This window comes from Numida meleagris, chromosome 3 (assembly GCF_002078875.1).
Source record: "Numida meleagris isolate 19003 breed g44 Domestic line chromosome 3, NumMel1.0, whole genome shotgun sequence".
Lineage (NCBI taxonomy): Eukaryota > Metazoa > Chordata > Aves > Galliformes > Numididae > Numida > Numida meleagris.
The window spans coordinates 47034245-47050066 of NC_034411.1; the positions used below are offsets into that span (position 1 = coordinate 47034245).

Below are 15822 nucleotides of genomic sequence, written 5' to 3' on the forward strand. Positions count from 1 at the left end.
TTGTAGGTCTGCGTAACATTGTTACATATGTCTCTGTAATACGCACAATGCATGAAGACCCACACCAGGCATGCTGCAAGTCCCTCTTATTCCAAAAGCCTTGACCCATCTGATCTGCAGAGTGGAAAGCACTGAAGGTATCTGGGAGCATGCCTGTGGTTTGTGCGCAGGTGCTGGAGGAATTGTAATCAATTTTCTTGACTTTATTATCAATAGTATCGTGCGAAAACCCAGCTAAGAGGCAGCACAAGGACATACAATACAAGGTGGCTGATCGTTCTGGAGCACTTGCTGAGGTGACATCTCTTTTGTTTGTCTTCACAAAATCTGTGTACCTTTTTACTCTTTTTTTTCCGAGCACAAAAAAGATTTCATTTCTCTTGTAAGACAGGAAAAAGTCTGAAGGGACTTGGCAATGTTATTTTGTTGCTGTTTCTTCCTTTACCTAAGGGATCAATCCATACAGTTGCTTGGTACCTACCTTAATAAAAGAGTTGTGGGATGTCAGGTGAATCTGGCTTCAAGAATTTTCCAAAGGAAACATTGCTTCCAGCCTTCAGAAATCAGTAACTGTGAATTACTGAAATGCTCAGTTTCTTTCAAAGACGTGTGTGCTAATGAATGGCATCCATTCTTGCATGCTCTGTAGGACTTGATGGCTAGCTTGATGCATCAAATCTCACTGCTCAACTAGGATTTCTTTCCAGTTTTATTATTTTCCAGTAGAGAAGAACAGGAGCTCAAAGTTTTGGTTTTATTTTGAAATTACTTAGTAGTTTAGGTTTGTTATTCTGTTCCCAATTAGTTGTAATACAGAGATTCAAAGACACAGAGATAAAAGTAAACCAATCAAGAATGCAAGACCATCAGTCATAGAGTTTGTTGTCAATTTTCTGAAAGTTGTGACAGCTTTGTTCTTTTAGGACTTGTTTAACTCAGTGCCTACGCTCAATCGCAGTTTGTGATTCTGTAGCTTAATGGCAAATCAGAGCAGAGGAACTGTTAATTTTTGCTCCTAATTCACAAGCAGTGTTTTTTAAGTGTTGTATAATATCTCACGTTTTAAGCCTTTTAACTTTGTCCTACTTACATTTAGCCAGGTTTTCTATCTCACAAGTGTGACCTTCTGAAGCTCCGTCTTTTATATTACCTCTGTGGGAGCTACACAAAGTAAACTAATAATTTATTTTTGTTTGTGGTAATCCAGCTTTTACATTCATTTCCTGTACCAGCTCTGCCTGGAATCTAAGCATTAAGCCACCTTTTCACCTGCAGATACTAGAGTAGCCTGCAGGGAAAGGTATTTCAAACATTTCAATGATCAGTATCAGATCTGCCTTTTAACACTGTGGGATTTAAACATTTATATTGCGTTAATCCTTGAGGTTATGAATTCAATTGGAAATGCTGGCGTCAATATCTCACCTCAATATTATCAAAGGGAGAATTGCTCAAAGTTAGGATTTGATTTTGTTGTAGTTGTTTTCAATTTATTTTTGTTAGGCTCAAATCCTGCAGACATTCATGCTAAGTGTGTAACACTTCTAGTGTAAGCATTTTAAAGCCTCTCTGTGAGTACTGAAATCACCCTATGTGACAGTGTTTGCAGAATAAAGATTTCAGCTTAGGGGTAGCTGGAAATATTTTGTCTAAATGCCTTTTGTCTGGGGGTTCTTAATGAAAAGGTATTTATAAAGTAAAATTCAGTCATTTTGAACATGTTGATTCTCCTAAAGTGAAAAACTTCTGTTTAGATGATAATTTTATTTTGCTTATGCACTCCAGTTCTATTTAACTAGGCCTTGTTCTTAAGTTATTAAAAATATGCTTTTGCTTGTTATCTCTAGCTTTCAGACTCAGCATTTAAACTGTTTTCAGCTTTCTTTCTTTGTGTATAAATTCAAGAGTCAGAATTGTTACACACACACCAAAAAAAAGTTACTCAGGTTTTTTTTCCTGCTGTCCTGGTATCATTAATTATAAATGATAAGCCACAATAATCAAAATAAAAATCTGCGAGGGCAAACTGTTCAGATAATATTAGGAACTAATATTTATTTTCTTCTTTCTTGAATTGACCTGCAGGTTAAACCAGACGCTTTATTTTGTAAACAAGTTTAAATTAAAACACAATTCTTTCTAAAATTACATGTTTTTCTTCTGAATAATCGTATCACAATATCCAGAGATTTGATTAAGCATACAACAAAAAAACTCAATTGCAATAAAACTCTGAAATTTATTCCATTTAGATGAACAATTTCTTTGATGATGGATAAACTATGATTAGGTATAGTTTCTTAGGCAAAACACTAAGATTCATCTTGTACGCATTATTCCCAAACTGATATAATTAACATCTAGAGCTGTAGACCACAGCTCTAAGCACAAAGTATTGGGTTCTAAAATCATCTAAAGTCATAATTGCTCTAAAGACCATGAATGTTTACATCTGGTATTATAGTTCATTTAAGTGGCTTTTTAGATACTTTTTCAATGATGCATACTAAGAGACAGCAAGTAATAAAATCTAATAGTTTGCTTGTCCCTCTTAAAAATTAATAAGCATTTGATGTTGTAGCCACCGAAATAAAGGATTTTAGTGGGAATGGGTAAAAGTAGTAACTTCTTCATAAGAAAATGAATAGAAAATATGCTTCAAAGGGTAATCTCCTTTCTAACCCTTTCCAGGTGCATCCTAAAACCCCTAGTGATGCAAGTTATCAGGAAGTATTTCTAGTCTTACTGACTCCTTATGGAGAATCTCACAACTTTTAGCCCTCTCAGCCTTTTCTTATTATGTGAGTGTAATTTAGTACTCACGGTCTCATTGCTTCAGGACTGACTTCACCCGTGCTTGTATTTCTGATAAGAATATCAATTAGTAGTTCAAGATGATGCACCTGGCTCATTCTGGATGAAGGCTTAAATACAACCACTTTATCTGACAGCAAAATTTTACTTATATTTGGATCTATTTTGCTGAGTTAATGCATCAGTATGGTGAGTTCTTGGCAGAGCATGCGTATTTTGTAATTAACACTAGAAGGTAACTTAGTATTTAATTCAGTAATGTGGGCTTCCTTATCTGGAACATAATTATTATTATCTTTTTCTGTAAGGATTGAACACGATAGGAATGCTGCATTATTTCTGCAGCAATCATCTAATTTCTCATTTTCTGTTTTTATTTTTTCCCTTGTAGTTAGTGTTATTTGAGTTCAGAAAATGAAAACACTAGTGTGGTCTTAACAGCTCTCTTTCTGCATTTCTACAAGGGCCTGGAGTTCTGAAGAAAATAGGCTGTGAGCACAGATGGTAGAGTTTTGTGTTGCACTAAAGATGTCTCAGTTCATTCATTTAACATATCTTTCTGGCTTTCATCAGGCTAGGCTGCTGTTGGTTTGAAATCTGTGGCAAAGACAGAAAACTTTGCAAAGGTAGTTTAAAAGGGCATGAGATGTTTATACTGCTACTAATGAGTTGCCCTCCGCTATTAAGAGACAGTGAGGCCTCCACCAAATGCAAAATCTCCCCAGTGCAGTCAGAGAAAAGTAAGCAGGGAAATGTAAAGAAAAATCTGACTTTAGCAGAGCTGTAAGCTGTTCTGGGATGCAAACTGATCGTGGTAAGGAGGTCTGTAATGCCTGAGAGCATACCAGCATAAAAACAACTTCAGAACTGAGGATCAGGGTGACTGTATGAGAAGCAAGTGACAGGAACCTGGGGAGCACTGGGCAGTCCAGCTGGTCTCCAGGAGTAGAGCACCTTTAGCCATTATCTGTGACATTCAACCTGAAAAACTAATTTTATGCTGCTGTATTAAACTAGGGTCAGTCTCAGAAGGGCTTCTGTCCTCTTCAATGCTGTTGTACTCGAAGGAATTAAAATAGCTACTTAAGCACTCTTTGTAAAACAACCTTTTTCCTTGTTGATTTACCTACAAGCCAGTTATGATAAATAAGAGAACGGCTTTTCCTTTCTAACTTTGAGTGTTAGACTGGGATTTTAGGCCTAGTGAAGTTTTTGTCTTTTTGTGTGTTTTCCACAGTTTTGTTCTGACTGATATCAGAAATGAAGCTCACACTGATGCTGTGTTCATCCTACTGTAAAGTGGCTGGTCACTTAGTATTTCTGAAGTGTTTTCATAGCCTAGCTCTCCTGTTTTAAAGTTGTCTTCTAAAACATGAGCTGAGATATATCCAGTGAAGAAAATGGTGCCAAAAAAGCTATCAGAACTCTGAAAAGAAACCGTGTGGTAAAGGGCTTTAGGCAGTGAAGTCAATATGATGTGAAGAGCATTCACTGAAAAGAAGGAGATAAATCCTATTTGGAATAACTGATAACTTGAAAAATTCAACCCCTTCTGGCATCAGTGTGGTTTTAACCTTGAAAGAGGTTGTGTAGGGAAACATGGAAGTGTTTCATCTTTAACCTTCGCGCATTGACAGGGAAGTCTGGCAAGAGGGGAGGGCTTATGTCAGCTCAATTGTCCTGAAAGCCCTGTGCCAACAGGGTGCTTTTCACTCCTCTAGAAGAAAGTAGGAGTATGCTGTTGGTAGGTGCATGGGAGGTACAAATATATAGCTGGGCAGACCCATTCCTTAAGCATCTTTTTTTTTTTTAGCCTGTCTACTACATTGCTGAAGTAGCTTGAGACTTTGTCTTTTGTTTTTAATTATCTAGATCGAAGGTGTGGACAAACATGAGTAAGATGTTTAATTCCTACAGATTAGAGAGTGACTGCTTAAGCCGCATTAACTGAGGATATATAAGCTCCCAGACAGTTGCAAACATACAATTTTAAATCCGATAGTTGAACTTTTTCATTTTAGTTTTCAATGGACCCTAGTCCAGGTTTGACAAGAAACAAATTAAAATGAGACATCTCAATCTTTGACTCATTAACTCACCCTATTCACAGATTTGTTGATAGTTAAGGGAAATGGAGGATTTTGTAGTGGAGAAAAATGGCACTTCCTTTTTTTTTCCCCAAGTTTGTTGAATGGTCCAAAAATTTCAAGTCTTGCCAAACTTGTATTTGAAAACTACTCAGTCTCATTCTGGATGTTACCACCAATTTTTTTTATAAAATCAGTTGTTGGAACGATTTAGGAAGTGACTTAGTAACTGGATCTTGTCCTTGCTCTGCTCTTCACAGATAACCTGTCTTTGGAGTAGAGAAGATTTTGAGTAGTTATTCCTTGCTGTTAAATCATGTAGCCATCTTGATTTCTCTCTGCCAAAAAGCCATTAATCAGCTGAGTAAAAGAGGTGTTTCTATACTGATTTGATGCTGAAACACTGAAATGAACTTCATACCTTGGGCAATGTATATGCAAGCTTGGGAGAAGTGAGCGAACAGATCATAAATCAGAGGGGAAAGAAGAGGATGGAGAATAGTTTCTGGCTTACTTGTCTAAATAGAGACTTTCCTGTGATACAACTGGCCTCTGTAGAACCCTGCAGTGAAACTAGATTTTGTGGTTCTAATTGGTGCACTTCCTTTACTATATGTTTTCAGGGTATGCTTGCTGTTTTATTCACCTTTAAGTTAAATTGTGGTTACTGCTACTGTTGAAGGGAATAAATGTGGCCAATAAGCCGCTAATAGCACGTCTCCTGAAGGCATCGTTCATGGCCCGTGTAGTTGGAGCATCTCTTGCTTCTTGCCTTTAAGTACATCTGGACCATTCTTCCATGTATAGTCTGGTTGTGGTTTTTTTTGTTTTTTCCTTCTTTTGCTATTTTCCAGGTGTGTCTTTAAAGGGGGAGTTGGAGGGATCTCTAAGAAAGAAGGTATTATCCTTATTGATCCTGAAAGCTAAACAGGGGAAGAGTCTTACAGAATCTTCCTCTTCAGCATTATGATTTTCTTTGTCTTTTAAGATATTTTTATTTTAAGATCAGGTGCTAGCTTATAGATTTCAAAAAGATGCTTTCTGCAGCACAGATATGAGTAGTTCATATTTTCATATGCTGCTCCACAAATAATTCCTATACTTGAATGAAATCAGCCACAGGATGCTCAGGATTCCCTGGAAAGTAAACACTTGGTCATGTGGCTCAGGAAGACCCACACAGCTGCTCTGTTCACCTCTCAAAAAGACAATCTCCAAGATTCTCATAAGCATCTAATTGCTGAGGCTACATTTCCTCTTCATTTCATAAATGAAGCATAAATGGTTCTCTTGACAAACAGAATGGAAGTAAAATTGCCAAACTGTAATAAGAACAGCATAAACCTTTTAGATGGAGCTCCCGGGCTCTGCTCCCCACACTGCTGAAGTGCTAATAAAAGCAAATAGTTCAACATCCTTTGGCAGCTGTGACACGAATGTAATATTGTCTCAAAGGAGCAATTTATGAGGCTAAATTTTTTGAAGTAGTTTGGGGGACTTTGAAACAAAGCATTATACAAGTCTGGTGTTAAGTATATGCTTGAAAATGTCTGTCTTCTGTTCATCAAGATGCTACCTTTGATTTTTAACAAAGCATCATCTTAATATTTCTGTTATTTAAATGCATGAAATGCAATGAGTTAGAATAATTCCCACTATGTACATCTCTTTATTGTCTTGAAATATGGGGATCCCTCAGCAGAAATGGCATTAAGTAGGATTCTTTGAGTCCTGAAGCAGGGCTGTCTTTGGCACTGAGAGAACAGTGTCATGATAAAAACTATTAGAAAAACTGCAGCTGTGATAGGATGAGAATTTACTGAGCTATATAAAAGCACTAAAGCATGAAGAGAGAATGTCTGATTTTCTGAACAGGATACAAGTTGAACAGAGCTTTTTTTTGTTTGCTTGTTAAAAGAGATAAAAACAAGAAAAATTGTTAAAAATTAGCAAGATACTGTGAGGCTCAAAGTATGTTACTGGCTCAACTAGTGTTTGAGTACAGGTCAGAATGAAAATTGGTTGTTTGTGATCTCCAGATAATAAATAGATAATAAAAACTTCAGCATTTCCCAGTTTATACTGGTAACAAAAAGGCTGTTACAAAGGAGGCTGGATCTTCAGTCGCTCTCTCGAAGCAAAAATGGTCTGCAGCCCAGGGTCTTGCTGTAATTGTTGATTATGTTGTAACTCTTCACCAACTGCCATCTTATGTAGATTTCTTTCATTACACATTTCCCCTCTCAGCTGTTGCGTGTGTTGATTGATGTGGATATACCTAGCAAGATGGTACAGATGGATATGTTCTTGGCTGTTGCACAGAATTAATTAGTGGTTTCTACTCTATATGTGTCCTTGTATTGTGCTTACTCCAGTAGTTGAGAGCACTGAACAATGTGTCTCCCATCTGTCACGTGCTTGTTTTCCTCTAATCTTTTCTGCTGGAGGAAGGAAGATATTCCGCGTGATGTTTTGCTTTGGGATTGCAGGAAACAGACTTTGAAAGTACCTCCTGGGTCATCATGTCTCATCTCTGGCTGTTGCAGACATCTACATTATATAATGCTCTTGTGAGCTTACCCACCTTCATTCTAAAATAAGATTTCTTTTCTTGTACTGCTTTTGGAAAGCTGCTTCACTACTTCGTATCAGGATTAGAAAGCTTTCATTTTCAGCCTCAAATTTGATGTCTTGTTTTCGCTTATTTGATCTTGTCAGTGTTGTTCTTGATTTTAATTAGCTTTTATACCTGCTAGGCTCTTAATCGCTTTCACTGAATTTATAGGCAACAATCTAGCTTCCTCTTAGCTTAGTTTTGGTATGCTGTTGTACTGCTAGAACAGGTGTGGCTGTATGTTTGAAGTAATTTGAATTCCATCAAAATTAAAGCTGGGAAAAAGCATTGCAAGGAGATTTCATTCTGTTTTTTTTAATCATTGACTTCAGCTACAGCAGATTAGGTGTTGATTATGATATATGAAAAAATCCTATCCTAACTGAACATTTAGGGTGATATTAATTCAGGTAGAAATCTTACTACATTTATTTTCTAATGTGCATTTCCAAAACAGCTAAGACGACTCACTCCAGGGGCTCATCTGAGGTAAGACATTACTTCAGGATGAATCCCACTGATTTCCAATGAGTTTATATGTTGCATGAGGTTCCACATGAAGCTGGAAAATATATTCTGATTTTCAGCAAGTCAGCAACAAAGCTGTCCTGCTGCAGTTCGCAATCTAAGACAGGTATTAAGAGTGCTGTAGCTCCAATTGCCCAGCCTCAGATTCAGGAGCAAATCCCTTGGTGACAGTGAGTTATGTGTTACACTTAAATGGAAATGTCTCCACAGCATCTCCTTTGAGCTTCTATGGCAGCAAACCCTACGTGAGGCATTAGCCAAATGCGGGATCATAGGGTGGGGCCTGGTAGTACAGATCTGCTTGATGATACATTCCCACTGGGCATAGCTCTTCCGGTCCTCTCCCCACAGCCATGCAGGGCCAGGGCCTTGTTCCTGTTCTAGAGCATGTCTGGCTGACAGGCAACAGAGCAGACAGATTTGCTTGCTGTATCTGTCATCGAGTAACAGATTGGAAAAGAGGCCGTACTGCTGTTCTGCAAATTTGTAAGAAACTAGGGCAGTTCAGTGCAAAAGGCTGTGATACTTGAACGTTTCTGACACCAAGTGCAGAAGGTTTGGGCCTACATTGTAAGTATGAGCATGACTACATGAAACTGCATTTTGTCTCCTATGCTACAAATGACGAAGGTTTCTGGAAAAAATGCACTTATTTTTCTTGGATTTTTAAAGAATATCTGAACTGTTTCTTGCTGATTTTTCTCCCTGGTAGCTGTGCTATTTGAGTTGCTGTAATTTTTTTTTTTCACTTTTTGGATGAAGGAATTTAGGCTGGTTTAGGAGTTATCCTCTTTGCAATTTGCTATTTGAAACCCTCTCTGCAAAGAGGAGAATTGGATCCCTTCAGTTACGCCAGGTTTGGAAAGGGCTGTGTCTAGAAGTGCTCTACATATCTGATGTTACTCCCTCAAAAAGTTAAGTAAACATTATGGATGTGGATAGCATAAAACTAGTGCTTCTCTTTTTTTTTGAATCATTTCTTGTTACTCTTAATAGACAATTTATTGTAATCCACCTGTTCCTCTTGTTTGATTGATAGTCATCACAAATTCTGTGCTCATGGCAGATATAAAATATTCAAAGAAAATCTAAGATTTCACTTAGCTGAAGGCAATTTGAGTTTTACAAAGCTGCTATAGAGCTTCCAAAATGTATGAATACAAAAATAAAAAAAGTTTAGAATCAGCTTTGATATTGTCTGAACCACAAAGTTCGGATGTTTCTGTATTAGAGCTATTTTGGAAGGATAAAGTCTATTCCAAGAGAAACATCAGACCTAAATTTTGACTGTTATTAACACTGGTCAGTCAGATAATTGCACGTGGCTTTTAAAATTCTACCAGATTAGGCTGTTTTAAGTTTACATTAGTCTTTCATTCAGTTTTGTGCATCAAAGGAGGGGTGACCAGCAGGGATAGAGAGGGGATTGTCCCCCTCTACTCTGCCCTTGTGAGGCCCCATCTGGAGTACTGTGTCCAGGCCTGGGGCCCCCTGTACAGGAAGTATGTGGAGCTCTTGGAGTGGGTACATAGCAGGGCCACAAAAATTAACAAAGCGCTGGAGCACCCCTCCAAAGAAGAATGGTTGAGGGAGTTGGGCTTGTTCAGCTTTGGGAAGTGAAGGCTTCATAGAGGCCTCATTGCAGCCTTCCAGTACTTGTGGGGAGCTCTACCAGCAGGAGGGGCACTGACTTTTTACACAGTCTGATAGTGATAGAACAAGGGGGAGTGATCTTAAACTAAAAGAGGGGAGATTTAGGTTAGCTGTTATGAAGAAAGTCTTTACTCAGAGGGTGGTGAAGCTCAGGAACAGATTGATCAGAGAAACTGTGGATGCCCCATATCTGGAGGCATTCAAGGCCAGGTTGGATGGGGCCCTGGGCAGCCTGATCTGGTGGGTGGCAGCCCTGCCCATGGCAGGGGGCTGGAACTAGACTATCTCTAAGGTCCCCTCCAATCTAAGCCATGCTATGATATGATCCGTTCTATGATATGATCCATTCTATAATTTTACTAACAAGGGCAGTGCGGGGTACAGAACAGCTAGAATGAAATCCCTTTTTTTTTCTGTAACTATTTTTGTGGAATAGAACAATTGTGATTATTACCAGAGAACTGTTAATAAAACTTGGAATCTACTGTCTGAGCTGCCTTTGTCCCCTTTTCTACTTTTCCACCTTGTTTGCCTTTGATACTCACTGGTAAATCAATGTAAGGAAAGAAACCTGCAGTCCCCAGGTCAATTAAGAGCTAGCGATACACAGTTATCTTGTTGCTACACTGAGTTTGTTTACTTCAGTGAGACTCCTTTGCTCTTTCTGCTGATGCTAGCTGAGTTCTCAGGAAAACTCTTCCTTTCTCACCATACCACCCCCACACCCCCTTAATTGGGTAAATGCTTCATATAATGTTAACTGTTTTTTTCTTTTAAAACAGGAAATTATGGGGAAAGTGGAATGGAGGCCTTCAAAGAGCTGGCTGCCCAAGAGGGTCTCTGCATTGCTCATTCTGACAAGATCTATAGCAATGCTGGGGAAAAGAGCTTTGATCGCCTACTCCGCAAGCTGCGAGAAAGATTACCCAAGGCTAGAGTGGTGGTTTGCTTCTGTGAGGGCATGACGGTGAGGGGAATCCTCATTGCCATGAGACGCCTGGGAGTGCTTGGAGAGTTCCTGCTAATTGGAAGGTAAGTCTGTAAGTGGATTTCATTGCATCCCTTCTTCCTCTAATCCTTCAGGCAGTCCTTTGGTTTCAGAACTGTGCAGTTCAGGCTACCTGTCATTTCAGTATTTACCATTCTAATGAATGAAGTAACAAGATTGTAGAGTAGAGCTTGGGAAGAAAATACGAAGTTATGTGGCAGTTTAATTGATGGTGTTAACTTTTGCCAAAGTAAATGTTAATTATTGCCTGTTTTTTACAGATATATGACATTAGTCTTTTTGTGTTTTCACATATTCTAGAGGAATATTTCATACATACGTTTTTAGAGCAAAAACATGATGAAGAATCCTGATTTCAGAATGTGATGTGAAAATGTGGCACATGACACTACTAAGGAGAGACTGAATGTTCCCTGATAATTTGAAACTGTAAATTATCAAATGGTTTACATGGCTTGAACTGTTTTCGCAGTCTTGTGATTCTCAGCTTTACACTTTATTCTGATCTTTGCTATTGAAAGATAGGACACTGATACCACACAGAAATTTTTTAAGCATTAAACTTGCAGACAGCTAAGTCAGTATATGTGTGTGCACTTACATTACTTGAATAAACAGTGCTACTATGTATTGGATAGGCAAAGACTGACTTATTTCTTCTAGAATTTCAGTTTTTTGTTAGATATTCACTGAACTATGGCAATTCTTAGTTCTATCAGATCTGATTTATCCTCATGCCTTTTTTGATGGTTCTTATTTTGAGGCTTCTTTGATTTAACCTTGATTTGTAGTGTGTTTATGTCTGGCTTTCTGTTTCAATGAATCTTGTTCTGATGATGAAGGATGACATTTTCTGTCTTGTCTGTTAGATGGATAATGTCTTTTTTTTATTCTCCCTATTCTCTTTGTTTCTCCCTTATCTATTGTTTAAACATAATTCCTTAAAGGCCTTTGAGAATCATCTCTTTACCTACTTTGCTTTTGTTTTCTTTTTATTCTGTTTTCATTCTTATCTATAAAACTTTTTTGTCCCTTTCTCTCCCTAATGCTTTTCTGTCAGTGTTGAGGCTGGAATGCTCTCTTTAGCTCTGTGATACGATATTAGTATTTCCCTGTCTGCATCACTCCTCAAAGTCCACAGTAACGATTTCTATAAGTTATATAGCTAATCTTGCTGAAGTAATTATTCAATAACAATCAATGGTTCTCCTTTCATCATTACTTTTTTTTTTGTTGGTAATCTGTTGATAATCTATTTGAAGCATATCTCTAGAAGTATGTTTAGATTCGGCACATTTGGAGCACCATCAGCATTAAAACGAAACAAGTAGTACCAAAAATGATGCTCTGCTTTAGAACTGTGCATGTGCCTTTCATCTGCATCATTCACTATACATCACTTGAAATGAATAATGAAACACTTCATTACTGATATGTTCTATTTTTTTCAGTGAATTGAAGAAGTTTAATTGAAGAATAAAATTAGTCTGGATCACAGCATCCCTGGTCATTTTGTAAATACCCCGGTAGCTTTAGATGGTGTATTGTTGCTTTGCAGTGGTGTCTTACTGCTTACCCAATTTCAGTGCTTCATCTGATACTGGCCATACAGAGAGCTAAAGGAAATGAGCCTTCTACAGAAAGCACCAAAACTAGACACATTGGTAATATAAACCTTAGTTTCCTATTAGAACATTTACTTGATTTCTGTCTCCATGGATAATATGTGAAACACTTTATCTTCAAAATTTGACTTTAAACCTTTAACAAACGTGATGCTGTTTTAATTGTTCATCTTAGAATCTGCCCAACAGCATTACTCTGAACCTTGTCAGAACCACTCAACTATTAAATGTTAATAATGGAATTTCTTTGGAAATCACAACTCACTTTTCAGACAGGTTTTCCAGCATTCCTATTTTATGCTGGTGATTGAGTATGGAAGAACCACTTTTAGGGATGGGTGGGGTGATCTGGTTATAAGACAGACTGGCTGTTGCTGTAGGTTGGGTTGTGCCCAACAGCTGGCTGAAATAAAAAAAAAATTATAGAACTTGCACATGTTTTAAAGTGCATGTAGAACTAAAAGGAAAAAAACATTTTTCTTTGAATTGTCCTAATTAAGTGATTTTAAAAATGGCAAATCTAGCAAACTTATTCACAAGTAAGTTGCAGTGAAACTGCAGTGCTATGAATTTGGTCATCTGTATACAATCAGGAGCTGGAGTATGCATTAACATTGCTCTAACATGATGCTCAGTCATTTTTATTTAAGTTTACAACTTAGCAAAAAAACCAAAAGCCTTTATAGAGCTTTCTTTTTATTGATGGAAGTGGGACTGAATGTGAAATCAAGACTTTTTGCAATAGCAGGCCTAAACAAAGCCTTTAATTTACACACAGGTTTGTTATCAGCTGCACTATATCAACTCCACAATCTGCTCTGACTCACTGGAAAGAGGAAGCCTTTACAAAAAGGACACCTGGCTAAATAGTGCTTTTCCTGTGATATCTTCAATATTGCTATTGATCAAAGCAGACAGGCACTAGCCTAGCTCAACTAAATTTAAGATATCAGAAAGAGAGCTGTGAGGAAAAATTGAACTTGAGTTTAATTTGGGATGATACAGTGGGAATTATCGGGTATTGAATTGAGCCAAGACCAGATTGTCAGATTGTGGAGACTTTTCCAGGATGAGTTATTCATTCTTAGGCATGGAGTTAGGATCCTATTTGTGCCATACCTAGGCAAGTGTTCCCAAACTCAGATTCAAGAGCTGACAAGAAATTCAATCTCTCTGATTTGCTACTGGAAGTGGGAGTAGTATTAGTGAGAAGAAAGGCTATTCCTGTTCCTGGAGGAAGCCAGTGTGAGATGGGACAGGTGAAGGGAGAATAGCAAATGATTCTGAAACTGATGCAGTGTCCAGATGTAGTGGAGAATCCAGTAAGGAAAAACAATTAAAATATGAAATTAAGGATCATGAAGCTTTAAAAAAAAAAATCTAAACAAAACTAAACAAAAAGCAAACTAAAAATCTAATGGAAAAGGAGAAAATCAGAATGGCTTTGTTTAAAAACAGTGATTGTAGTAGTATTAGAATAACTAAGGCAAAAGTAATACTAAGAAAATAAGCTGCACCCTTAAGGAAATTCAGGTGATAGCTCTTTTCACAAAACTAATCATTGTCAAATGACTATGTAGAAAGATGCTTAGCATCATGCTTCTAAATATGTTTAGACAGGCTACTAGGTTTGATATTACATAATAAACAAATTAGGTTTTGTGAGAATCTTGCAAGGTGGATCAAACTCCTGTATGTCCTCTGAAATGATGTGCCAAGTCAAAGCAGGTAACTGATTTGCCAGCATCTGTGAAGGTAATGCAAAGCAAATGAAAGATTCAAACAAAACCCTGAAGTTTAAGAGGTTACTCTGAGATCATTGGAGAATTGGCATGATAGATAAACCTTTGGAAATGAAAATTCTCTTTTGCAGTTTGAAAATTTCTTAAATTCCTACCTATGCAAAATAGTTTGTGTAAATATATGAGGAACTTTAGGAAGGAACAGATATGTCAATGTATGTTCTATTTTTCAGTGTAACTCTTGGTAATGGTATATGTACTACTTCTGTAGGCTTTCTAATGTTTTATGGTCTTCATTAGTATTGCACTGTAGGCTGTTGTATAACCATGAGTTTTATGTGCTGGTAGAGTGGTGGAAAATTTGGGCACTAGACAGGGGAGACAGGCACAGCTGGTGTCTCTGCTGTAAACCTAGTGCATTTTCAGAGGGACAAATCAGCTTTTTTCTACCTAATAAAGCTCTTTTAGCATAGGGTGACAAACCTTTCAAGGTGCATAGTGTGATGACATTTTCCTTGACTACCCTCCCTTTGCACGCCAGTATTAATAATGGTGTTTTTTGACATTTAACTTTACACTTTCTGAAATATTTGAGATATTCATGCTTAGCAGGCAAAAAAAACCAAAAAAACAGTTTTATGGTCATATATGGCACTAGTGACCAAGGAAAACCAGTCTTAAGATGTGGAAGTGGAGAGCAATGGCAAAAAATGTGGTTTCTGCGTTTCTTTAAAGATGGAGACACCCAGAATCAACCAGTTTCTTTTTTTTTCTGGTTTCTTGGGGAAGGAGATCACAATCACTAATTGATATGTTGTATGTAGCGGAAATGCTAAGTCACAGCTTGAAGTGGTGATTGAGCACCTGGTGGGAAGGCAGAGCCAACCCAGGGGAGCTCAGGTGCGTGCAATGCACCTGAGTGACTGGAAGGGGTGCAGCCAGGATCCACCCGTTCCCAAACCTCATTTAAGGGTCGGCAGTGGAGGTAAGGATATCTTCCTGGAGATCTCTGCACACCTGAGGCCTTCAAAGGGTAAGCAGATTCTTTCCTTTGTTTCTGTGTCCATGGCTGCTACACTTGAGTATATCCTTACTTGCTGCAGCCTGGGACTTTGCTACTATGCTGTCATTGATGCACTGTACCCAACTCAGTTTGTCTTGGATGCAGGACAAAACACCAGTACAAAACTTAAGAATGAAGTGCTTTTGGTGCTGGCCAGCTCATGGACAGCCTGGGTAATAATGACCTGTTATTCAAGTTGTGCTGTTGATAACACAGTTCTGTTGACCTGGCAGCATGCGCTGGTAGAAGCTAAGGGATTTATTAAGCTGATATCACAAATTTCTTCCCAAGAGTTCTCACATGGCAGGTTCTCCTTCCCCCAGGCTCCCTGAGGGCTTACTTCTGTCACTCTTGTTTATCCTTTCCTTGACAGCCTTTGGGAATATGGTGAAATAATGTACTGGATCTGTTGGGGATGGAGCCTTTATGGTGCCGTACTCTGCTTTTTTGGCTAAAACAGTGTTGATAACACAAATGTTTTGGACGTTGCTGAACAGTGCTTACGCAGCATCAAAGCCTTCTCTATCTCCCCTCAGCCCAAATTGATCAAAGGGATGTTCTATACCATGCAACAAGGTGTTCAGTGATAAAAGCGCAGCAAAAAGGGAATGGGGGGGGAATGTTTCTGGTTATGGTGCTTGTTTTCTGAAGCAATTGTTGCATGTGCTGAGAGATCCTGTTTTCAGG

At 38.1% G+C, this 15822-nt stretch overlaps 1 protein-coding gene across 2 annotated transcripts in view; it reads left to right on the forward strand.

Annotated features, from left to right (window-relative positions):
- Positions 1-15822, forward strand: part of GRM1 (glutamate metabotropic receptor 1) — a 187046-nt gene that overhangs the window by 26127 nt on the left and 145097 nt on the right. For both annotated transcript variants that reach the window (XM_021392667.1, XM_021392666.1), the window contains exon 2: positions 10479-10728. In XM_021392667.1, coding sequence (XP_021248342.1) covers positions 10479-10728 — 250 coding nt within the window. The remainder of the gene's footprint in view (positions 1-10478; positions 10729-15822) is intronic.